This window comes from Tinamus guttatus, unplaced genomic scaffold (genome assembly GCF_059628265.1).
Source record: "Tinamus guttatus ecotype Peru unplaced genomic scaffold, ASM5962826v1 Tinamus_guttatus_pri_ptg000033l, whole genome shotgun sequence".
Classification (NCBI taxonomy): Eukaryota; Metazoa; Chordata; class Aves; order Tinamiformes; family Tinamidae; genus Tinamus; species Tinamus guttatus.
The window spans coordinates 2,873,472-2,900,830 of NW_028288567.1; the positions used below are offsets into that span (position 1 = coordinate 2,873,472).

A 27,359-nucleotide genomic window follows, 5' to 3' on the forward strand; every position below is an offset into this window, starting at 1 on the left:
AATCCTGCGCCCTCCAGCATTATTAGGCTTCAATAAACTACTGTACACTTGACAGAATGCTGCTATTTTGTGGTCTTCAACCATCCTGCACCTTAATAAAATAGTCTGTTAATATGAATCATCTTCATATGCCTTCCAGGCAGTTTGAGTCTCTCAATGTTGAATATATTGCAGTATCTCACCCTATATCTTTTGCTTTTCACCCTATTCCTTTTATTTATTTATTTAGCCATTTATGATGAGACATGTCACATGAATCGCTTACAAATAATAGAAATAGGATTACCCAATATGAGCTCTTGGGTCTTCTTTTACATTAAAATAAGTGGAATTGTCTTCTTATAACACATGATCACTTATTTATGACCACAGTTCTTCAGACAATGCGATCTCAAGAGAATAGCATTTATATAAGGATTTTTTTTTCCAAAAAAAATTTACATGGAAATGAATTTTGAAAAGGCCTTTTAACTGCAGACTCCTTTCTATTGCAGTCGAGAAAATTATATGCTTGAACAATCAAATAATTATTTGTATACTTACTCCTGTGCAGATAGAGTGACACACTGTATACATAACAAATCAGACAGAACAGTCACTAGAATCATTGCAAAGTGTAACCTCAGAACCCGCAGCCAGCGTGCCATATATCAGCTAGCCTCATGCCTCCTACACTTAGGTGGAAAATGCAACTGGTAGTACAGCACAAGTATTAAATAGAGGAGCTCCTCTCTTTTCTTTTGACATAGAGCACTTCCAGCATTTATTTTAATCATGTTCTAAATCAGGTCATCTTAGCAGCAGAACGAGGGAGGAAGTATCCCTCTAGAAGGATCTTTTATTTACCAAGGCTTAGGATATTGACTGATAAAAAAAAAAAGTACTGACTGAAAAGTAAAGAATTAAATAGGGTGACAGTAAGAAATCCTAAATGTAATATATATTACATTTACAGTATTAACATAAGTATATAGAGATAAGAAAAAATGTTTATTATGTTACTGCATTCAGTAACAAATTCCTTCTGATGTCTACATCAATACATCACTATCTGTTTTGTTCCCTTTTGAAAGGCCTTTACTCAATCACCCTTGGGAGGATTCAGTTTCTGAAGTTACCATTTGATATATATAGCCCCAAATTAACATGGTTGAAGGGGGGCTGAAGGTATTCTTTTGTCCTCATTGTATTTTGAGGTTTTATAACTTCACATGCTTTGAATTGTTACACAGTTTTCTGCTTGCCAATACACTTGCTCATTCAGCATCTGTTTTAGACCACTGACATAGTTGAATTTCGTCATTTTTTGTTCAAGAATCTAGAGTTTCTGTAGATTCCATTATATTATTTTGCTGTCTACCTTGTCACTAGTAATATAATCCAATCTATGAATGTAATTAAGTCACTGGTTCTTTCTTCCAGATCATTAGTTAAGATGTCAAATAAAAGTCCGTTTTGCACATCTTTTCTGCTTCCCTTTTTTTTTTTTTTTTTTTAATTACTGGCATATAATCCAGGCTGATTTTTTCGTAATTTACAATTGGTCCAAAGTACCTGCATTTCCTCATCTCTCTACACTTCTAGTATTGTGCTTGTGTACTCAGAGTAAATTACATCTAGCAATAATTTTTGATTCTTCTAAAGAATGTCCTCAGCTCTTTTACTACATGCTTTGCTCGAGACACCAGAGCCAGTAAATGTTCTGTCTGCCCTCATGAAAGAGGCCAAAGACACATTCCTTAAACATTCTTAGTCCCAATTTCTGTGCTCTTTGGGATTGTGCTTCCCTCTGTGATCTGTCTAACTCAATTTCTCTGCTTCTTTTCATGGATCTCATTTGCCATTCCCATCTTGTTTCCTTCTTTTCACCATTCTCTTTGGACACCATCCAGATTTCACCTTAACACTGTCTTCCTGCTCCACACAGATTTTAAAAAAACATGCCCTGCACATACTGCATTACTCAGACTCAAATGCTTGAGTAGTCATTTTATTTTCCATGGGATGTTTTCAGTTTTAAGAAAAGCCTCTTCTCATGTCAATCTTCCACAGAAACACCTGTTCTACATATTTCACACAAATATTGGGAGGGCATTTTACTACTTATTGCAAATGATTTTGAGTGGAAAATTATTTATAAGAACGTATTATCACTAATATCTCCTTGTTTCCTCTTTAATTCCCTCAAAAAAATAATCAGCTGAACACCAACCTAGGTTTCAATAGTTTCAGCAGTTAGTTTTCCATGTTAAAAATGATTTTAAATCACCAGAATTTCCTAGGATCCCCAATAATAGCTTCCAAAAAGAGGTCCCATCAGCTCTAAAGCACATTCAGACTCTCATCTGGCATTACCAACTGATATAGCTGGTGCTATTATTATGTAGCTCCATAACATCCTCTGCAGTCAGCTGTAAATTGTGAAATAACACTTTTTTGGCAGTCCTCTAAAGACAGTTAGTTACTATCTGCATTGATATTCAGCCCAAGGATTCTGCATTATCAACCCATAAAATAAAATGCATTCAAGTAATGCTAAAATTATGTCATAGACAAAGAAGAAAAGCAGATAGATTGAAAGTTATGGTGGTTAAAGGTCATTATTATCTCATCCTCTCAGATCTAAAAGTGACAGTCCCAGCTGGGTGTTCCACTATTACCCTGCATGTGGAAGCAGAATCCTTGCAGTGTTCAGATACAGCCACACCAACCTAAGCATGTCAGAAATCTCACCCTCGAGCAGTGAGTGGCATAGGCTTGCTAAGCAGATCTTCATAATCTGTGTAAATGACACACAAGACACATCCTTACCTACCATGGGAGCCCTTAAAAGCATTGGTAGGCTGAGTTCCTCACAGATAAGGCTGTAGTTGTGCTGCCATTCAAGCACAGGGCAGGATGGTGACCCAGGAGGCCAGGCATTGAAAAAGGCCAGCTATAAAGGCTAACATGAGAAAGGCCAGCTAGCCACGGCACTAGCCCAGAATAACTATATACAAGATCACACAGTTTTTTAAAACAGTTGAAAAAAATACTTTGAACTTAATCTATGCAATCCTTTTTTAATTAAAATTGTGTCATCCCTAATCTGTCTGCTTGCTGAAGACTTTGCTGAAGGATATTATCTGGCCTTATGGACACATGCCAGTTGAGCTAGGACTGATTTACTCAAATAAACAGATGTACTAGGCAGCCATGTTTATCCTTCTTGTCAAACGCTTGCTGCCAGAGCCAGTTTGTGAAATAGCGATGCACAAAATACTCAAAGGAATTCCTATTAGCTACTAGAGTTCATTAAAAAATTCTGCCTGCGGAGCAACCACCAGAGTAATGATTGACCCATCATGTTCTCATGTGAGAGGGAATATTTTAAATTGGCAAGAATCATTCTTTTTTACTTAAATTATCCCCCAAACTATATAAAATTCTGCCCCTTTTTTTTTTCTTGGTAAATCTTCTTCTTCTCCCATTCCATTTCTCAAAATGCTGTTCCCATTTAGTAAATAGTGCAACTTTAGATCAAAAATCTACAAGCAGAAATCCCTGTGATTCTGTTAAATCTCTGCAAATTACCTTAATAAAACAAGTTTCATTTCATGTTTTGTAGGTGTGTTGCAACATATACTATACTTGAAGCATTGTCTTTTTAAAGAGCTTCTCTGAGCCTGGAAGAACTTCAAAGGCTTGAACTTTGCACAATACTGTTAGTGTTAATAGTAAATCTCGCATAAATAGTAATGGACTATCCCTCATTAGCCTCTAATGTGTTAGGTTTCACTCCTGAAAACCATGTTTGTAAAGCTAAATTTAAAGCCATAGTTTTGCTCCTCCTGGTCTTAAAGAAATCAGTCCTGCTGGTACTTTTAACAAATGGCACATGTTAAATCTGATGAGCAAAGGGTTAAGCCTGTACTTCCCAGCAATGTCAGACTTATATTCCATTACTTCATTATGCACAAATTCATGTAACTTGTTGCTACTGAAAATAAAAAGTACTCAAACTATTAGTACTTGCCATCAGGACCTTCAGAGGCTCTGAACTGTAACTACTGTTTCTTATTGTTATGTTCATATTCATGAGCCATTGTATACTGAAGGTTTTAGCCTTAATGCTGCTATTTAAATTAGATCTGTTTAATTATTTTTACTGTATCAGTCTCATTATTTTCAGAGCTCATCTCAGGATCCCAGTGACAGCAGAAGGCAGGTGTAGTAGCTACACGGATAATGAAGGAATGCTTTCAACATTGGTACTGAGCTTATCCTTCCTGATGCACGAACCTTGGGTACACTCTATTGTCAACTGAAGTTCATCTCTATGAGATCTCGCAATGCATTCTGTAAGCTGATGTTTGGTTTGAAATTTAAAATATGAATACAGTTACGGATCACACTTGAAAAGAAAAGAAAAATGGTTAAGTAGTAGACTGAGTTTTGACAACTTGGGAAAACCCATTCAACACACACCTGATACTGAAAAGAAGTCATAGGACGTAGGGACCCTCCTGACAGCCAACAAAGTTCACCATGGGACTGCAATCTCACCTATTATGCAACATTATAGGCAAAAAACATCCTAATTTTCTTCTGCATCCAGGAATTATAAATTCACCCAAGCCTAATAGCAAGCACTAGAATAGCAAGCACTAAGGACACCGGCTACAGTGTTTCATTAAAATTGAGTTATAACAACAAAGATTCATAACATTGAACCAGAATACCAGAAAACAGCCAGAATCAAGAAATAAGGCTTGGATCCAAAGCCTGCTTAAAACAATGGGAATCTTTTCTGGTCTTCATTAGACTTAATATTAGGCCAAGATGAGTCCATGAATGTGCATGTGCACATCTCCCTTGTACTGAAAAGGTCATTTGCTCTTTTAGAGATTCCCAAGATAGCTCTGAACAAGTTGGTTTGTTTACACAGCACAGCGCTGTGCAGAGATACTAACTGGGATCTCAAATGCAGCACACACAGACTAGGGCAACTCAGCACCCCGGCTAATTAGCGCTGCCCTTTTAACAAAGAGGTGTTACTGAGTTAGCTGGAGCTAATTCAGCCAGTGTTAGCTCAAGAGTCTCTGCATCCCACTCTGCTGCACCATGAAAACACCACCTTGTATTCCTGCTACTAAAACACTGACGTCTGTATGGATAGAAGGAGATGTATTTTGGTGAGCTATCATGTAGGTAACGAATGATAACAAATCCTTCCCTTGTGCCAGTGCCCTGATGCTGCCAAGTGTCACCTATAAACTCATAAGGAAAACCCAAACAGACCCTCAAATTAGCTTTTGTATAAATGGCCTAGTTCTCCTCTCTTTACACTTTGAAATTCAAGGAAATTGTAAGAGGGAAATTAGATCCACTGTGTCTGGGATACAAGGTACAATAAATAAACCAAGGATAGCATCAGTCTCCTTTTAGAGGAAACCACAAACTTTTTGCCTTTCCAAACTACATACATATGCTTTACATGCCTTCTCTGACTAGTCTGTCATCAAAGCTGATCTGCATGAAAAGAATAGCTATGTAGAATGATATTTACATATGTAAAGAAGCTGTAAAACAGGTTAAATGAATAACAAGCATTTTTATAATTATTTTGCCTCATAGTGCTATATATGAAACAGAAAGACACAGAAGTATTCTGCTAAGTTTACTCATTATATCTGTTCTGTCCTAACAAAAGGTTAGCTCTAGGAGTGGGACAGAACCCTTAATTTAGTAGAGGAGATGCAGCAGTTGGGGTATGAATGTGCAACTTGACAACTTCAAACCAGCCACTTCCAAAGGACGAGTTCCAATCACAGAACGCCTTGTAACAGTTACAGCTAGCAGTGACTTCTTGGCAGTCCCTGGAGGGAAAGCCAAAATAACGTAGGCTTGCAGCAGGATTGTCGGCCCTGCTGGAGAACGCTACCTCTACGGGTCGGAATTGAGCCATACTAGTTCAATCAGAAAGATGCTGCTACATCTGTTCAGCAGAAAAATAAGGGACTTGGTTCTCCTTAGCTAAGAACTCTCAGTAAACACCCACAATTAAAAAACAAAATAAAAAGCACTGTTAAAATACCATCTATTGAGAGAGATGCCATCTATTTTCCCAAATATGTTCAGTAGGCCCATATGGTAAACCAGATGAAGTATCAGCAAGGGAATTTTGAATGAGTCACCTATAAAAATAACTTTTCTGTCATTTTATGTATGTATGCTTCAATCAGTCTTCTGTGGGTTTCCAGGCATTTACTATATTTTCATTACCTAACCAAATAGGACCCACTCCTAATCATGGTCTCTGACTACCAGGTGTAAAGAACAAAGAGATAAATCGCTCTGTACCTATAACTTCTAATGGGGTATAATAATACCCCATAGTAGTAGTAAAAAAGGCTGAAATTAAAGTTTGTGAAGTGTTCATAGATTATAGAGAAAAGCACTTTAAAAAAAAAGGCAAAATTAATTTTAAGAAGTTAGGAGGCAGTAAAAATAAATGGATATTCTCCAAGCTCCAAGTTACCATAAACTTGCACAAAGACAAGGTAAGTAAATATGGAGGGGAAAAAAAAAAAAAAAACTCTAAAATTAATACAAGTTTAACTCATCCACAAACTAAGAAGTCAGAAAAAACACCTACTAAGCCATAGCCCAAAATAAGTATATTTACTTTTTAGGAACAAAATCTGACCATAATTCACCTGCAAGGTTTCAGAAATACATGTGTATAGCATTGCTTTCAAGGCAACCAAAAGGCTATAGCTGTGTCAGCTGGAATAATTTATATTTTGATCTGAACCCCTCAAATAACTCACTTCCTTAATTACTGTCTTGTCTGACAGGGAATCTTCTGAATATATATTGTTTGCTTTAGTCACTGAGCATGTGATGATGCTTTTGACAAATAGGGACACTATTTCATTACATTAAATCTTACCTTCAAACTAAGAGTTTTCTACCTCATTTGTCAATAAAAACCATTACAGGCTCCTACTATGCTATTGATCCTCCTCCTAAACAGGAACTAATATGAAGATTAACCTGAAAATGGCCGTAATTTAAAACCACATCTGACAAATCACAACGGATCCCATTCAGAGCTGCTCATCATTGTCATGTAACAACCACCCACTTGTAGCTGAATCTAAATAGATTTTCTGTACAGCAGAATCTAGTCACTCAATCAAGGAAAAAATGAAAAAAGCTAATCATTCTAATAACCACTATTTGCCATGAAGGTTTTCAGGAATGATGAGGGAAAAGCTTAAGAGGTTTTTTGGTGTTTTTGAAATTCTGTATACACCTAGAAACTTTCCTATGGCCTTTTTGTGGTTCAGTGCAATCACTTCATGCCAGTTCATGCCATATGAACTACCATCATGATTTTTAGACTGAACCATGAATGTAGGAAATGAAAATGATCTGTGGATTTTCTCCGAAACTGCATTATTTCTCCAAATTGAATTGTTCATGTAAAACACATTCAGAAATGCCAACCAGCTCATTAGGGCATTTCTTCTGAAAGGAAAAATAGGCAGCAACCACAGACTTAAGCAGATCACTTGTCATCAGCAGACTTCTATGCCCATTGCCAGAGATTTTCACACAGCTATCCATATATTCAGCTCAAACAACCAATCTGATTTTAAAATGCTTCCAGAAATGCATCAGAGCCTTAATCTTAAAACATCAAAGATGCAGAACCCTCCATCACTTCTATTCCTCTCATGACTAAAGAGGCTTGGCTTGCATCCCTGTTCCTGAAAGTATGGTTTTTTATTAAATTTCTATCTTAAGAATATACACATACCTTCACCTCTGGATGATAGCAGTCTTCTCCACAGACATTTTCATGCTTTTTACAATGCAGAGAGATGCACGCTCTATCACTTTTACTGCTCCTTGGACTCCTTCCCGGGGTACACCTCTGCCATGCTTTACGCAGGAGATTATATCCCAGGATAATGCCATTTGGCTGTCCTGGTGATGCCCAGCTGATTTGGAGAGACCTACAAAAAGCACAACATTAATGTCTGTTAAGTTATTTCAAGTAACACTGGTAGTTGTTGATACTTGCATTAAAGTATTCGCCTACAATGGTTCCATTTTATACTGGCCATTATAACATGAAATATTTTGAAGTGTTCAAAATCCTTTCTGGAAGGCAATTTTAATAGTTTATTTAATAAGCAAATATCATAGGAAAGCATTTTAGCGAGCTAGCATTTCAATCAGAGGTAGGATAAGGGATTCATGAGATTTTCTTGGTGCTGGAGCAAAGATGTACACGCACTGCTGCCAAGGCTGAAGTGGGCCACTCTATCCTCAGATACCAGCCTGGACAGGGAGGGCATGCAAAGGACCATCCCCTGCCTGTCAGCTCTAGCCAAGGCATTATTTTCTCCTTGAACTTGGTCAAAATTGTGACCAGCTTTGCATTCATCTGGCTTTTTCCCTGCTTCTAAAAAACTCCAAATGAAAAATACATGTTGGTCTGAAGTTTCTTCTTCGATAAGAAATTAATAGAAAGCAACATTCAACTTGAACTATACAAGTGCAAAGTGACCTCCGTCAGGCACGCAAGCTGATCTCCTCAGGAAAATATTTTTGATTCTTTTGAAAAATATTTAAATGGATCTTTTCTTCACATTAATATAAAATTGTTACCTTTTAAAAGTTTATTTTTACTGCATCAATAAGTAGTAATTCTCTTCTGTGCATAAATATTTTTACGGACACAAAATTGGAAGTGAAAAACGCAATTCTGACTTAAGACTTCTGATTAAGAACAAAAAGGTATGACTGCATTAGTCCCCCAGAGACTGCCCATAAATACTGGTTTTGATTTCAGTTTTGCTAATATATCACCCTCAATTTTAGAAAGGAAGCATCTTAAGGAAAAAAAAAAATATATATATATGCTAAATTGTAGTATGCCTGTCATCACTGAAATATAAGTTCTGGGCCCCAAAATCGCACTTAGCATTAAAAATTTCCTTTTTTAATGAAATATACTCCTCTTGCATGTATATTTTCAGATGCACAAGTTTACATGGATATTCAAATTAAAACTTGATTTCTCTCTTGCACAATCTCTGTGGATTACAGAGTTTTCATATGGCTCCTGCTTCTCAGGCATGACTTCCTTATTCAGAGAGAGGGTAAAAGATGCCAATGTATGACTTTTGATACATGTAAATCAACAGGAGGATTTACAACATTTTTTTTGTTGTACAACTCTACTCCAAATACCTCTTTTTAATCTCCATGTTCCAGTTCACAACCAGTGACCAGTGCCAGTGACATCATAAATTAGCATTAATTTAAAGTGAAAATGTTACAGTGAAACAGCAGCTGCTGAGATAAACTTTGACATCTTAATAGAATAAAAATAACCAGATTATCTCACTTCCTTGAGGTATAAACTGACCAATATACACAGCAATAAGCATTTGGAGAATGGGAATTAATTTCACCTATAAAGGAACAACTGCACATGCGACTTGTAGAGTCACCAATATTATTCCAAGGTCATCTAAACCATCGACTTCATTACATATTCTGTATATAGCTATTTTCTTCTCGCTACATGTTCTACCATGTGTGTGCTAACAAGCACACACCCCTGTATCTATATTTAAATAATGCTATAGTATATGACTTAAAAATAGAAAAGAAGGAAAGTATATTGTAAAATTTTGGGGGAAAAAGAAAAAGGGAGACAGCTAATACATCAGCCTTTAAGACTACCATTGCAACACCCTCCTAGTCTTTGCACAGTATGGACCATAGGAGCAAAGAAAACAATTCTAGCCATAATTTTTAATGAATTGCTTTCTAGAAGTCTCATTAAGACTCTCAAGGGTACATTTTTAATGTGCCAGTTTTTGCAGTTTTTCAAGCCATATTTCTCTGAAAAACAATTAATATTAATTTGTCTAATAACTGATACTATGATTTGAATGATTTGCCTTTTCTACAAATTTCAACATGTATTTTTTTCCTTTTTAAAAATCACTTTATTTTTATTATTGAATTCATAAATACATATTTGGGATGGGCATAGCCTTCTATGATGTAAACCTGAGGTGGCACAGCTATACCAGAAGGCACAGAAGCATCCTGAGTAGGGCTGCTGAGAGGGTATGACTCCCTAGGACCTTCTAACAGAGCCGCAACTGTGTTCGCTCACAGAAAAGCAGAGTCCATCACAATTTTATGACTGTTTCTGTTACAGTTATGTCTTCACTTTCCTCCCCATATCATAAACAAAACCTAAACAAGCCATATAACCAAACCAAATCTGACTTAGGACTTCAGGATTGGGTCCCATGCTATTTTCTATTTGAAGTTTGGCATTATAAAATAATCATTCCAGGACTGCGACCTTTTGTGCCAAGTTTCAGCCTGAAGCTGAGTTATTAACTCTAAGGGGTGGAAAAGTAAGGTATTTATAATGGCTCTGGTGGTATAACCTTCATTAGAATGGTCTGGATGGAGCTGCTATCAGAAAGACTTCTAAGAAGTTGGTTGGTGAAATTATAATTTATGTCATGTAGCACCTTGAGGCAAATTTTAAAACAATTATTTGCGAATGCTACAAAGACATTATCCTACAGCATTCTCATCAATAATATAGCCCCCAAACTGATTCAGAAGTGGAAAAAATGCCATGATTCCAATTAAACACAATAAACTGCATCATCTGTATTATATCTCATCTATCCCATGAGTCTATAATGTAGAAATGTCCTTTTTTTTCCCCTCAGTCTGATGGCAGATATGTATTAAAATGCTCTCTTGTCTATACAAAATGTTTTTTTTTTTTCCCAAGCTTCTGCCTTTATGGAGGATAAATAAGCAAAATTCATATTCAGCCCAGCACCTGCTGAGGCTGTCAGCTGTAGTGTTTGTCATATTTCAATCAAAGCTGAAGCCAGCCAGTCATCTTTATACTGCACAATCCCCACATACTCGAGGACCAGAATTAATGAATTAGCTATTGATTAAATTCCACTCTAGCAAATCCACCGTGGCAAATAAATGAACTACCCGGGGCACGTGTAGGCCACGGCCAGACATGTCCGGGCAATCGATCAGTGGTTAGTATTCTTTTGGGATATAAGAACAGCTGATGATAATATGACATGTAGGAAAAGGCAGTGTAGAAACAGAGTGCGTTTCTGGCTGAGCAGATTAGAAAATAGGAAGGCTTTTTTGATCCTTTTGCATTCATGTGTTATGACATATTTAGTCTATATATAATAGCAGAAACATGCCTAAGTGTCTGCAGCAGAGACAATACAGACAAAGGCATACATAAGTTAAAGCCAAGGGCAAAAGATGAGATCCTGAACTGAGTTCTTATCATCAAACAAGCTTTGACTATGTCTGTGCGTGTGACAGAAAAATAGCAAGCTTAATTTCACCCTCATACAAAGATAAATGCTGAATTCAAATAAAATATAGAAATGATAAACAGCAAACAAAAGTCTTTAAGAGACTGGAGGAGCAAATCCATTCTATTGGCCTTTTCTGAAGGTTTTCATATTAGATTTCTGTTATTTTAAAAAATAATTTCTTCTCGGTTCTACAAAAGAAACACTGCTAATAAGCCTGCTCCATCAGAAGCATAATAAAATCACATCCACAATAACATACACTAGGCTAAATGTTTTACTCTTGGTGTAATTTTGATAAATGTGCTGGCAAGTGCAGTTTTAGTCTGTCTTTTGGACAATACTGACTCCTTAAAAAGCTCTGTATAGGTTACAATTCAGCTGCTTCTGAACTTCTGAAGGCCGCAAGCCTGATACTCTTTTTAGAACTTGGCTCATGACTGTGGAGGAAGTGGAGAGGCAGAATGCAAACAGTTCTTCAAGGAGACACAGATATGCATGCCTTTTAAGATAGCTTATTAATTCTTACTGTTGTGATGGGTGACTTCTTTTTTCTGCCACAATTACTTGAAATTTCCATTATCAGCATTGCATTGCTCCTTGAGCATTAATCTTCTTCTTCTTAACTGACAGCAAAGTCTGATAATTTTCACTTCTCTAGAGCTCCTGCTTTTAACTAGTTCCACTTTTGCCTTCTTTAGCATCACAACACAGTGACCAATAAATAGGTATGTGCAATCCAGCATGGGTGAGATTTCCTCAGTTGTTCATTTGGCCAGAAATTCCCAACACCAAAAATAATCATCACGAACAAGCACTTCAGAATGGCACGCCAACTCCCTCACTGCATCTTACTCAGCCGACAGAAGGTAACGTTACATTGGGTCTCCCACTCCAGCCACCAATGGCTGTGATATAAGAAAGCCAACTAGAGCCTACTCTACCTGGAGTCAATCACATGAAGAATGGGTGCTGGCAGCTGCTTCGGCTCATCTTCCACCGTTGTAATCCGGGTCCCATTGCTCCTCACACAGGCATACACAGTGCAGGCCTCAATCTGATGAGGAAGAACATGAGTTTCAAATATTCAGCTGCAGAAATTATCCAACTGTGTCACCTATTTAGGCTCTTCTCCCCATACAAGATTTTCTTCCTTTCTACTTAATAGCTCCCACAGACACTGTTCTGTTTCTCACCTTCCTGCATCTTTTTCAAAAAATAGATGTACATGCAGCCCTCTGGTAGTAATTGCTGTTTTGTATTAAATTAGCATCAGCAGAATTGCAATTATTGTTTATGTATATACAAGCAGAATCCACTACGTAACACAAAAAAATGCAGAGACAATAAAGCTACTAAACTTGACCAGCAAGTCATTTCAGATTCCTACACCTACCATGTATTCTGATGTATAAATAAGGATATTTCTCCTAAATACATTCTATTCCTTTCTTTATATCTGTTCTGGAAAATATAGTTAAAGGTAAATATATATATATATATGTATGTGTGTATATGTACATATATAAATACATATACTTTGTTATTACATTTAATATGCATCCAAGATGATATTTTCCAGAAAAAAAGAACAACAACAAAAAAGGCTTATTTTGTTTTTATCTATTAAATTGATGCAAACAAGTGGTCCACTATACAGACTGGGAGAGTGGAATAAAAGAAAAAAATGCAACAGAAGGTGGCCATGGTAAATTAATATTGAGGGTCCATAAGTGCGGCAATACTCTGAATTTGCATTGTTATTGAGAAAAGACAAATGTGTTTCCAAGCAGCTTGCTGAAAGTCATATGTGTATTCATGGATGGAGGTTTGCTGTTTCAGAGGGGTTGGAACATAGAAATTTATTACGGTGTGCCAGTCTGTGATATTTATTTATGGCAAGGAGTAACTGGATGCAAATTTTCAGAACAGAGTATACACAGCTACTACTAAGTCCCTCTCACATATAGCACAAATGTGAATGAAATAGGGATAGTTACAATTGAGTATCAAATTACATTCCTTGATTATGCATTACTACATTTTAAGATAGCGAGATATATTTATTTATTACTCAGCACACAATATTTTGTCTTTCAGTAGATACTTGAATAGAGAGGTAAAGACAGAGAAAGTGTAAAACAAAGAAAACTATTTTAATTATTAACAGCATAAAAAGTACTACCATGATTTCAGGGCTCAGCTCCACCTCCTTCTTAGAAGGATGAGGATTAAAAAAATGATAAAAGGATGACAAATGCAATATCATTATTTCTCTGTGCTGATATATTATGCATGCCTGATGTTTCTAAAACAATTGCAATTTTCTTTTAATGAGTAGGAGTAGAATCTTTGCCTCTTTGTAATATATGTTGGGGCTTTGCTAATACTATAGCACAAAGCATTTAGGGGAGAGTAAATGGAGTTTTGATGATCTGAAAAAAAAGAGATAATGGAAATTCATATTATGAAAAGTATATAGAGACCTAAAATATACTGAAAATATTTTTTTGTCTTATACATATATACACAAACATATGAATGTAAATATATATCCATATTCATACAGAGAAATTCATGAAGTGGTATTTATCTTAGAAGTACATATATTTTATGTAAAATTAACGTATGCTACACAACTCAGAAAAAATACTCTAACCTGTATATCATATATAGTGAATGGAGACAAATCTGTTAAAAGAAAAGACCCAGGTTCGTTCATTCCAGTCTTGTACTGCTTATTATTTACATAGACAGAATACTCTGTGACAACACCATTCGGGTTTGAAGGCGATGTCCAGATGACACGTACAGCTGTACTGTTGATGATGACAACCTCTGGAGGGAACATGCCCTCGGGCTCTAGAAATAAAGGAAGAAACTGAATAAACTCCAGCTGTCTCTGCAAAAGCACTTGTTTAACCGAATGCAGATTAGTATTTAGGTTTAGCAAAGGGTTCACTGCTTATCTGCTTTCCTCTGATGAAGTTATCACAGTCTGTAGTCTTCTGTAAATTGGCTTATTATACTCTCAGTTAGAAACCATGAGAGCTGCTGGTAAAATGCTTTATACCACCAGCATCGTGTCAATCACCAGTGGTATGTGGCCAGTGAGATATGATGATAAATTATTCACCCATCTGCATTGCCAATAAAACATTATTTTTATGTCTTCCCAAATCCCAGTCTTCCCAAAACTGAGAAAAACAGAGAATTTTGCTTTTAAAGTAAAACCTCAGACCAAAACACTTCGTCCAGTGGAATGTGACTTATCAGCCTTGCAGCTCAAGCAATATGAAGCAATATACAATACTGTCATTATGTAAATGGTTTTGAATGTTGATTACTATAGGTAATGATGAAGTCTAACACTTATTAAAAAAAAAGGCCTTCCTTAAATTACCTAATTATCTAAGCATGTCAGAAATAACCATGCAAAGACCTATTTTTATTGTAAGAACCCATCTTTACCCGTTGAAAAATTGCCCTTGCGATCGATTCTATTTTATAAACAAAAGGTGCTGACCTTTGGCACCAGAAAGGAAATGCAATCCTCACTTAAAGTGCTTTGCTAATGACCTGGAACACTTGCTTCCGAGGTAATGATATTATAATGTTTATAATGAGACTTTATAAAGCAAAAAGATTAGAAAGACCATTCCAAACACATTTCAAATTCACAATTCTCCCCTTGCCCCCCCCCAGCACTTGCTAACTGGCATAGAAATGACTCATAAGGAAATCTTCTCAGAGCCTGAACTTACACCTAGAGTTTCTGGTGACTCAGGAAAGGTTCTGTGTTTAACTGTCATGTCAAAAGCACACCGCTTCATAGAGCAAATCTTTTAAAAAAGACATTAATTGTTTTTAAATTAAAATTGTTTCCACCATTTATTGATATGAACTCACTTCCAAGCTTAGTGTACACAGATAGCAGCATATAGGAGAAGATGAGAACAAACTGGGTTAATATCTGCTATTAGAGCTTTTGCTTCTGTCTCAGTGGGACCTTTTATTGATCTACTGCATGATGACAACCAGCACTTAAGCGCTTTAGTCTTTTAGCCCTTTTTCCTTTTATACCGGAAATTTTATAATGGAAGGATGACTGATCTCAACCCTAACAAAAATCAATCACTTTCATTCTCAGATTTTAAGCCAAGCAGCATTCACTGCTAACCAACCTCCATCTGAGGTAGTCACATGCACAACTTCACTGCTGATGCTGTGGACTCCATTGAAAACTTGAAAAGATATCTGATATTCTGTGCTGGGTTGCAAATCATCAACGAGTATATAGTTTTCATCAGCCTGGATCTTCAGAGATCTCCTATCAGTAGTAGAATTCAAGAAGAGGACATAATATGCAACATCTCCTTGCAAATCTTGTAGTGCTAAGAAAAGAAAGGAAAAACATTGGAAGATCACATGGAAATAGTCTGTAGGCTTCTGTAACTGATGCCTAAAATAAATTTCTTATCAACGGCATTTATTTTGAAGAAAAAAAGTAAATTTTATGCTGATTCTCCTTATTTAAAAAACAAAACCAGCAAAAGTTTCCATCGAGTGCTTTTGAATTTCAGCCTTCTAAGCAGAGATACAGAATGCTCTTCCAAACTTGTCAAACCCACTAACAGTCCATCATTCCATCTAATACTGGTTAAAGCTTTCTTTCTCTAAGCATCCCTACTGATGACAATGGAATGTGGGAAGTAAAGAACAAATGAAGGCAAGGAACCCTCTGCTAGTAATGAATGATGCACAACCTTGGCATCTGGCACTGCAAAAGGGTAGCTTTCACTCAGGTTGAAGGATGACGGCAAAATCAGATTACGCCATAGCACACTTAAGAGCAAAAGTTTTTGGTTTTTGTTTGTTTCTTCTCACTTTTTTTGTTCCTCCTTTTAAAGAAAGCAAAACAGAATATACTGAACTCCCATTATATAGTTCTAGCCAAGAGGAATGAATGTGGGCCAATGTCTATGTTTTAAATTATAATTACAATCAACTTTACACAGAGAGCAGTAAAAGGCCAGAGTGAAAATGAAAATCCATGCATTATTATTCCAGACCATTGTGATAACGTCTACATGTAAATCTGTAATAAACTTAAAAGCATTATATTAATAGGGAAAAAAATCATATTTCTTCCCAAAAGGCATAGTAGTTTCCCTCTAGCAAGGGAGAGAGAACAGTAGCATTTTCTGGCTACACGTAGAAGAACATGCATAGTTCTGAGCTAGATGAGTAAACAGACACAAAATACAGACAATTCTAAATCCTTGAAAGTAAGAAACTTTGAGCAGACTTTCCAGAAAAGGAAAGCAAATTATGTTAAGGCCTTCAAAGTTCCCAAAGCAAACAAGATTTTTTTAAAAAACCTAATAATATGGGAAGAAATGAACCTTGGATATACAAAATAGTTAATTTGCTTATTTTAACACAAAGTAATGAAATATGATAAGGAAATGAGGTTTTCAAATAATGAATGGCCTTGTCCTGATGTTTAACCTTTGTATTCGCAAACAGATATGAAGGAAATTTCTAAGGTATGAATGAAAATGAAACCAGATTGCATTACCTATATCTAGAAGGTCACAGGTTCAGATTACTAAGGTAATGAAACTTCAGTGAGCTGCTTCAGATCTATTACATTTGTCAGTTTTTATAAGCGTGCTTACTTCAGGCATGCAATTATAAGATAAAGAGGCTACATTTGTTGCAATTCACCATCCAGGCCTTATAAAATCATTTGCATGTAAGTCGTGAAGAAATCCCCACTGCTGTATTGGCAGATCAGCCAGAGAAAGTGCCTAAATTCGTTTTAAGGAGCAGACCAAAAAGACAAAAAAGATCTCCTCCTCCTGAAGGAACGTATACATAAATTTTCATACAAAGAGATTAAATATACCAAAAAGACAAACAGATTCTCTGTGCTACTCTTTCAGAGATTTCACATGAGTTTGCATTAACTGTTTCTTCACTTCCACCAGTCTTATTTCACAGAAACAGCCTATAACAAATACAAACGTGACTAAAAAATGGCAAAACATGCATCCCCCCCTTCTTTCCTCTCCTTTCAAGGACACTTAGCTGTATTATAAATCAAGACAAGGACCGTGTTTCCTATGAGAGCAAGGCAGAGCAGCATAAGTGATGGCAGCTTAAGGTCTCGTTATGGGAATAAACACTGAACACACTTACTTGGTTTTGACCATTCCACTTCCACGGCCGTGTGATTAACGGCACGTGCCGCGAGGACGCTGCCTTTCTCTGGTAACCCCGCTAGCGTAGCCGCGATCACCTCTTCGCTTGGTGTATATCCTACCTCGTTGTGCACTACGAGCTTGTACTCGTACGTGGTGTACCTAGGGCATTTTTAAAATCATTTAATTGCACAAAAAATGCCAATGTGTAAAACACTTACTATAACCCGTCTGGCTGTGATAAAACTTTGTTCTTTCTTTCTCCCCTTCTCCCCATCCCTTGTAAGGCTGAGCTGCATTGCTTGCATCAGTGGTGACTCCCCAAGAGTTGTCTGGCTTTTGGAAAAAAAGCAGCCACATTAATGTGGTAACGAAAAATAAAACACAGAAAACACACAGTTTCACTTCTTCATAGTTTTAGCTTCTGAGGTGTTGGGAGATTATAGCTCAATTCAATATGTAATTACAGCCGTGGCAAGCTGCCAAAATTTGGATCAGAATTTAATCAAATGAGGCTTTTTTCCTCTTTTGGGAAACCCATTGATTTTAACTTCCAGAGTCTCATTTGTAAAAGTGATTCACTACACAGCCAGAACTCTCTACAAAAACAGTAACAACAACAAAGAGATAAGAATGCAATCTTATTTTATATTTTTCTTCAAAACTATATATCTTTAGCTTGCATGGATTCAATAGATACCTCATATATATTCGTGTGTATATATATACATATATATATGGTAAACCAAGTGACGGTCACTCCTAAATTTTTCCTCTAACTCACTGGCGTATTAATGTATCTTCTGTGAGATTTCATAATCTCTAAATTACTTTCCTCATAAAAAAGCCTCATACAAAATTGTGTAGTCACAAAAATACAAGATCATCTTGTTCACATTTTTTGCTGAAATTGCATCACTTTGGAATAACTGTCTATAAATACAATGAAACAGCACATAGTAAATGCCTAATATTTAGAGATTTCTCTAGCAAAAGAAAAGCCACCTACACTGTACTTCTACTTTCTCTTTTTATTGCTTTGCTGCAGCATCCTATATTATGCCACCATCCAGTCTGATTTTCAAGAGAGCTAAGCTCTGTCTCTGAGAAGAAGCTAACTAATGGGAGCTGACTAGCTCCAACTGCAGTGATAAGTGTGTTAGTAAAACTATGACAACATATGTTACATATCTTGCAATTTCCCTTCCTGAATTTTCTGTCCCTTGTGAAGATATCATGCAATGCTCACACAGTCAAAAATGAAAGGGATCCAATCCTAACATTTTAAGATGAAAGACTGAAATTGATTTTGAATCCACATTTCTAATGATAAAGACATTGGATTAGCCTGTTAGAAAGAAAAAGCCATTTGAATAAATCATTGTAAAAACAGGCTTCTGTCAGGAATGCAATAAAAATTCACTAATTCTGATATATGCTCAAAACTTGAACACAACCATGGAAAAAGATATTGGTATATAAATTAAAAAAAAAAAAAAAGGTTTGTATCTCTTTGACATCGTCTCCCCAGCTGCAAAATCTTCCCGACTTGTTGACTCCAGAAACGGCGGGGAAGCCAACACAGCCCGAAGCTGCAGAACCCTCCCAAGAGAAGTGCTCAGTTGTACCTGAGGGTTAGACTCACTTTTCTGACCACAGCCCCTGGCACCCAGAAGCTCCTTGTGCCTCATTGCTTATCAGAGACCCAGCACAGAGTGCATTTAACACTGCCCCTTGCTTTAGACATATAAAAACAATCACTAATTTGTACTCAAAAACAAATTTTAAAAAAGCTAATACAAGGTTTCAAACGCACCCCAGCTAGGGCTTCTCAAACATTCATGGCCAACACACCAACCTAGAGCAGGTGTGCACATACCTGCAAATGGTTTAACTGCACGAGCATATCAGTGATAAAATTCCACAGGATCTTTATTTTCTTTTGGGTTTTATAGCAATATACGAAAATAAAACACATGAAAGATTCAAGAATGACAGAATAATAAATAGCTGCAAATTAGAATTGTTAAAAGCACAGATGATGACAGAAAATATTTCATTACATAATTAGTATGTTCACAACATAAAGACACAAGAAATACTTTGAACTATTAAACATACACTATACAAAATGCCAGCATTTGTTTTTATAGTTTTTGTAATCTCACCTGCTAAGACCCTTATCTTCATAAAACCACTGAGTTCCTGAGTAAATATTGTGCCACAGATTTAAATCTTCAGGGGGATTTGATGCAAGTGGTTGCTGGATTTTACGTCTCAGGAGCTCATATCTAACACAAAAGACAAGCAGAACACCAGGATTATCTCAACTAATGTTATTACATAAAAAAAATCTTTTTTTTAAGCCACAATATTTTGTTTTTACAGCCGCAAACTTTCTGTGATAAACACTGTTTCTAATGTTTCATGATATAAAACATTCAGTTACTTAAAAAGACTACTTTGAAAATGAAAAATGAAGCTTTCATTTGAAAGAAAGTGTTTTTAATGATTTAAATTTAAAACCTGTGAAAACACTAACACTATAAAGCTGAGTAGCCTAGTAACAGTGTCTTGTGTACACTTGACCGATATCATCCAACATGAGCAGACTATTCTAATATAGGAAATGACAAGGTCTCCCTAGCAAAAATACTGAAATATGTAGCAGTTCTTTTCCTATTTTACAGGTAGTGGCACATTCAGAGTGTACTTATCTTTAATGTATTTTTGTAAACAATTACAGTGTTAATTACAATTGACAGGCACAGAACAAGTTAGCTCATCAATCTGTAGAGCCTAGTGAGGCACCTTTGTATTTGGGTAGACATTCATGAAGTGAGCTCCAAAGGCCAAATTCTCTCCTCCTGGTTCTATTTGGTACCTGACTGGTACTTTATTCCTGTCTCTGCTCCAAACAGTAGGTCAGCTACAGCCCATCTTTCGTTGAGGGAGCCAAGAGACTCTCTGATCCAGAGAGTATGCCTACCCTCCATTCTGCATTACTCACTCTTTGTCACCTTATATTCAAAAATCTTATATAATTATAACAAAAAATAAAATACTTCATGTCTATACAAATTAAAAGGGATAATATATTTTGCATTCTCTAATCATTCTAAGAATTAAATAGAAAACGGTATTCTCAAAGCAACAAAATTATACAGAGTGGTTTAAAACCTCCTAAGATTATTGTTCTTCATTAGGTTTCACAGGACTTCTGTTTCAGTTTGACAGCAGTGTTTCCTTTCATAAGGCACCAGGTGTTTATTTCCTAGCAGTTACAGAACCACTTGGAATTCCTTTGACTGGTGAACTGCAGTTTTAATCAAACTATACTTACAGCAGAGTTTCTATTGATGCCCAGCAAGTTAGGGCCAGGCGCATAGTAATTCACTTACACCTGCAACTTGATGCCCTGAAATTCTGAGCTGCTGAGTATACCATCCCTGTTGGAAAGGTGTTATCTTTTAAAACCCCATCAAAACTATATGCACACAGGCAGATTTTAAGGATTCACACTTCAAGATCTACTTTCCAAAAATATTTCCTTCTGTGTTTAAGTATTCTGCAGAATGCTTAGCCTAGACGAGGTTCACCACTCCAACTTACTGTTGGTTTCATGTGTAATTCAATTCATCCTTTTTCAGTTAAAATCACCTCCAGTGTGATGAGGAAATGTAAAATATCATTCCAGGTCTGAGACTCTGAATTAAGTAGGTATTTAACAGATACTGCAAATAGTGATTCTGAACTGTTTATAAGCAGAAATCTACTGAGGAGCTGTTTTACAAAAATGCTGCAATGGGAGAATTCCCATGCTCCATGTGAATTTGGATGTACCAGTATGACTTCCAGCCAACTTTCCCTCTTAATTTTAGACAATAAATAATTTTAGACATACACTGAATATGTGTAAACAACTGTTCCACCCACTGACCTTAGTGATGCTAAACCAAATTACTGTAGCTTTTGGGAGTAAAACCTCAGATATTAAACAATAAAAACTAATTAAACTGCAATTTCATTAAACTATTCAGATGACTTAATCCCCCAAGAAGAACTCTCACATTAGTGGTTCTTCAGTGTCAAAAGAACCAAAAGACAGAACATTACAGTTTTATTAGGAATAGTCCTGGCATATCCTGCCCAATATAATTCAAAGACAAGTCATGAAAAGCATCACAATCTTTTTGAACACTGAATGGTGATGGAGTGTAAATCTCCCCCACTGGCAGCTGCTGCTGCTACTCTGCTTGCTGCAGACTTCTTGCTCCATCATGCTGTACAGAGCAGCTGCTTCAGTGGTTGTTCTTGTTGAGGGCAGCATGGCACACCATGAAGGAAATGAAGTCTGCAGATGTAGGTCGTGCTGAATTACTTCAATAATCTATGGTGAAATGGTCATGTTGTTAACCTCGGGATAACAGAGACTGCTTTTCAAAAACTTCAAGTTTTACTGTACAGCAATCATCACTTCATTCAGTTGTAGTGTGCCCTAATTAAGCCGGAAGAACGGGTCAAGCTACTGTGGTATAATAATATATGCAACTGAAACAGCACAACATTATAATTATTGAACCCATCAATGCATCCAGAAGAGCACTACTAACCAGAACATATGGAGTACAGAGATATAACTCCATGTACAATGTTTCACAGTACCTTAAAGCACTAGAATAAAGGATTTCAGTCTGGTATTTTTATTGTGTATATGTTTGCCTTTATAATTTCTTTTTCACTCAGTAATCATAAACTGAAATCAGGACCCACAGGTCATTCCAGACAAACGTCAGAAAACATGCCATTCCCGTGGGAGACAGGCTGTTTCAGCTAGCACTTCCTTGCATTTCTGGTGTTTTGCTCTGCCCCCAAACTTGTAGCACTTTAACTTCCATTTCTCATATGCTCATTCATTTACAAGTTATCAATCATTTATCAGTGATTACATTAAAGCTTATTTTGTATCATCACACTACAAAATAAATTCCAAGGCACACATGCCACATTTGCCCAAAATAACTGCAAAAAGATTCAAATCTCCCTCTAGAGATAGCCACTTCAAATGAGTCCACTCATGACTCCTAAATCCTAAAGAGGAACTTCTATACGTCAGGAGAAATAAAAGATCACACCACAACGTTTGCATTCCCTAGATTTTTTGAAGTCAGATTGACGCAAGCAGAAGAAAGCTGGCACTTCAGTTGCACCAGGGAGCTTACCTCAGCTGAGGACCATTAGGTCTTAGGGGTGGTTGCCAAGAGATGGCAATGAAGGATTCGCTGACTGGAGTCACAGACAAGGGACTAACACCCTGGGGAACTGTTGCATGCGTAGTCACATTGGTGGGTAAACTCTCCGTGCAGCCTCCTAGAAAGCCATCACCTCCAGAACAAGCTATTACAGTCACAGAGTAATTTGTATAGGGTATAAGATTAGTCACCAAATGACTTAGTGTGGATGAAGTATTCCCAGTAACAACAATTCTTGGATCGGGCATGCGAATCTCATAGTTGAGGATTTCTCCATTCTGTATCAGAGGAGGTTTCCAAGAGACCTGAAAAGGGGAGGGAGGAGACAAAAATGCAGAATTCTTACAATCACAATGTAGGAATACAGAAATAATATGCTATAAAAGGACACAACCGTGATATCCAGATGTGCTTTTCCTTCTTTGTAAAGACAGACTTTGTGAGTGACCTTGCTCTGGTAACAGATCCAATTTTTAAAGTTACATCAGTTAGAAAATTAATCTCCTTTAATGTAGTGAAAGTTAGGTAACTAGGCAGTGGTTGTGCCATTGAAAATCTACTACTTTGCTTCACCAGCAAAGTGTGGATGCTCCACTTTCCCAATCTAAATTCTGTGATGGGTTCAGATGCGTTAGCGAAATACAGTTTTGTACGTATCACTAATTGCGTTTAGTTTCCTTAGGGTGTGTTGCCTGGTGCACTGATCTCTTACTGGCAGAGGAAAGAGAAAAAAAAATTTTTTTTGATTATTTTTTGGAAACATATAATTGCATTAAGTCATATGAGAAACAAGAGTCTGTTCACACTCTTTACATGACAAAGTATGTTATTTTTCCCCTGTATTTTTGACTAAAAATTATGAAGGCAAATATCAAATCAACAGATACAATTTCCTGTTTTTAGAATGTCACAGTTATGCTGAGAAAAATGGGGAATTATATACAAAATGTACCATATAGTTTTATATACACTAGTGAGTGTATACATCACAGTTAGTGCAGTTTTGATTTGATTCATCCATTTGCAAAAGAAATCAAAAAGAATCAATAAAAATAACTCATTGACACTCATTTTGGGGATTTTATCAAATTATTGTTTGTTTAGTCTCACAATTCTATTCTTACTGAAATGAGGCCAAAGGGTTTTTTTTCTTTTTTTTTCTTTTTTTAATGTACATTATTCTATATATTCATTCTTACAAAATCCAGTGAGAAATCACACCCACATAATTTTTTCCCCTAAAGGACAAGGACTTTTTAAAGACTTTTCAGCATTGCATCACAAAAGAGGGAACTTCAGACTGACACAGACAGGAAATGTAACTGTATTAAGAATGTCCAAGTTTCACAAAGCTGACTAACTCCCTCCTCTACAAGTGTCAGGCTGGGAAACACAGTACCTTCGCTTTACTCAGGACTGTGACTGCTCTCCTTGTTACTGACCCACTCATATATTACAGTTGCCTTTCTTCCACTTGGGCGTAATTAAGGACTGAATCTGAATTAAGGACTGAATCTGACTGAATTAAGGACTGCAAAGAACCCAGAAGTAGCGAACAGCTAGCTGAATATGTGCTGAATTATAAAAGAAAATAACAAAGAGTTTAAACAGAAATACCAAGATACATTAATTTGAACTTTTTGCTTATTTCTCTCAAATCTCTGAAGTGAGTGTCTTTAAGTAGGTATATGAACAACACTTGCATCTTGGAAACACGGAAGCTTGATTTATAAAATGATTTCTGAAGGACTGTTGGGGATTAGGAAATGTTATATCTTAGGTACAGAAGAACCTTTTAGGCCTTCAGACTTGTAAGAAACCTGGCAGCAAAGAACTAGAGAAAGCTGAAGGATTTTGATAACAGAATCTGGAATACTATTAAACAGAGAATTAGAAAGAGGGTGAACTTGAGTAAAGACAGCATGAACAAGATTATTGATGCCCACATAGGAAAGGCTTAGCTCTGGCTAATTATCAAATGCTGTATTCAGATTTCTGTTGTGTCTGGCCCCAATTTATGATCAAGCAATAAATAAAATATGATTAATAAAGCAATACAAAATCACACAGAAAGCAGGAACCAATTCTGCATCTCACACAGAGCGAAACTTTCATTTTTATGTAGCTTGTGCTATGTGTTCCTGGGTTTAAGAAGCATAGACGGATATATGATTAAAGAAGGCAATGGAAAAATTTGGTTTTAACTGGCAACAGAAAGCTCTTTTCAGAACCAATGCTTTTGTTATTTCCATACCGCACACACTCGGAGGGGAATGTACACGGCTCACTTTTCAGGGACATACCTTTGAAGTTGCTGGAAGAAGCGCAGAAGGCTTTAGGGTCCACTGGTCTGACACACTACAGCAAAAGGCCCATTTCTTCAAACATGATTATATTGCTCTTTTATTTTTGAGATGCAGCACCTGTCCCACAGGTCAGCCTCAATGAAGTGTGAGTAAACGCAATATACTCTAGGTCTTCCTTTGGAATACTAATACAATAAATCTGTCAATATTTATAAGTTTAAAGAAAAAACTCCTATTTGTTGGTTAATGCAGGGGGACTTCTAATAAAAGGACTAAATGTTCTCTATATAGTCTTAGATCAATAAATGAACTGTACATATGTCAAATGCTTTGGAACATTCCTGATACTATACTCTTAACATAGAAAATTGTCTAAAAGTCACCTTACACCAAATTTTATTTCCTGGAAACAAGAAGGAGATATTTTTGAATTATATTTTAGCTACATAACTTTTATGTCTAACAGCACAAAATTGCTTAACTAAGCTTGTGCAACTCTGCCTATATACTGTAGCTTCTTACAGAAAGGAAGAGATTTAATTACATATGTAGGAGAACACATATGGACCCAGAACTTCATATTGTGAATCATATAGAGCCTGGGCACAGTATGGCAAAACTTGAAAAAACCTCCTAGATGTTACTTAATGACAACTGTTGTGCATCAGTCAACAATGTACTATTCATACATACATGAACTATCAGGTTTACACTGGGAAATTTCTATCTATTTTTTTCTCCAAGAAAAATATAAACCAGGATGAACAAAAAGACTATTTGGAGAGCAGCATAATACAGATAATGAGAAGTGAGTTCACTTCTTGCCAGGTATGGGTATCTCATACCAAGATGGTACAATATGGTTAATATTCTTAAAACCAGACGGGATATAAAGGATACTCACAGCACTTGCCACTTGACCTGCTTTAAATCACACATGCGGCCTGGGGATGACAGGACATGCAGCCGCTGCCAAGGCCATCTCCGTTAGGGAAAGACCCTCTACACTTGGAGGGCAGGTCAAGGGCAAGGGAGCCCGAGCAGCGCGGTGCAGATGAAGCTGGTGGCAGCAGCCGGGTTGACACACGCACTGCGCTACAGGACCGCGTCTCCACTTCGTTCTGCCAGGGTTTGAGGTCAGAGCTTGGCAGGGCATGAAAGCAGAAAAGCTCAGTAGACGGGCTGTGTTGGAAGCAGTAACAGTTTGTTCATTGATTTGAAGCTCAGCATTGAGACCATGAAAGAGGATGCCCATGAGGAAGACAGAATAAGGTAACTACTGGGAGAGATTAACTGATTCAATGTAATGACTCTGGAAGCTGTCATTTAAAGATCAAAGCACCTTATTTTCTTCACCACAAAATTTAAAGAGACAGAAATTAGCCATTTTCCCCTCATTAAACAGTTATAACCTTGGGAATCTTTTCTTTTTGACAGCAATTGGAACCCTGCAAATTCTGAGCTCTTAAGAGAGGCATTGGCACACGGTTCACCGTTTTACTAGTTCAGGCCAGGCTACAGCAGTTTGCTTTTAAATCAGTGTGTTTGGCTCCACTTTATCCTCATTTCTCCTAGCTCCTGCTTGTAACATCTACAGATAGGATAAACACACTACTGAGAGCTTTTCACTGCTGGTCTCAAAGCACGTTGCAAGTCTCAAATTGCAAGCATTATTATTCAGTTTTAGAGATGAATAGACTAAATCCCAGGCTAAGTAACCTATCGGAAAGAAGCAAAACGGAAAACAAAGACCTGCTAGCCTAAATCTGCATTCTAGCCAGTGGACTATAGTCCTCGGCCAAAAATAAAAAAAAAAAAAAGAAGAAAAAAGAGAAGAAAAGAACAAGAAAAAAGTAGTTGGGAGATGAATTTCCTTATGAGTTCTTATCTGCCTTAACAGAAATTACACTGGGATTCAATCAGGAGCCAACATCACACCAGAAAAGCAAACCCTGACAGAGGTCAATGATAATTATTCTTACTCATCCAATACATGACTAATATTCAACTTCACCACCTACTATCCACAGACTGTTGGTTCAAGCTTGCAGTAACTGGTTGTGACTAGAAAAATTTCGAGAAGCACTTGGTTTGAAAAACTGAAATAAAAGTCTTTATTTCTTTTGATACCCTTCATAGTAACATTTTTAAGCCATATTAAATGCAAGGTGATATGCTGATGATTAGTTCATTCCACTG

At 36.7% G+C, this 27,359-nt stretch overlaps 1 protein-coding gene across 1 annotated transcript in view; it reads right to left on the reverse strand.

The window, feature by feature from the left end:
• The window catches only part of USH2A (usherin), a 356,467-nt gene that overhangs the window by 90,334 nt on the left and 238,774 nt on the right, over positions 1 to 27,359 (reverse strand). Inside the window, exons 41-47 of the mRNA XM_088531950.1 lie at positions 22,825 to 23,159; positions 19,771 to 19,893; positions 17,601 to 17,764; positions 15,581 to 15,790; positions 14,056 to 14,258; positions 12,341 to 12,453; positions 7,808 to 8,006 (exon numbers count right to left, since the gene is read on the reverse strand). Of these exons, the coding sequence (XP_088388076.1) occupies positions 7,808 to 8,006; positions 12,341 to 12,453; positions 14,056 to 14,258; positions 15,581 to 15,790; positions 17,601 to 17,764; positions 19,771 to 19,893; positions 22,825 to 23,159 (1,347 nt within the window). The remainder of the gene's footprint in view (positions 1 to 7,807; positions 8,007 to 12,340; positions 12,454 to 14,055; positions 14,259 to 15,580; positions 15,791 to 17,600; positions 17,765 to 19,770; positions 19,894 to 22,824; positions 23,160 to 27,359) is intronic.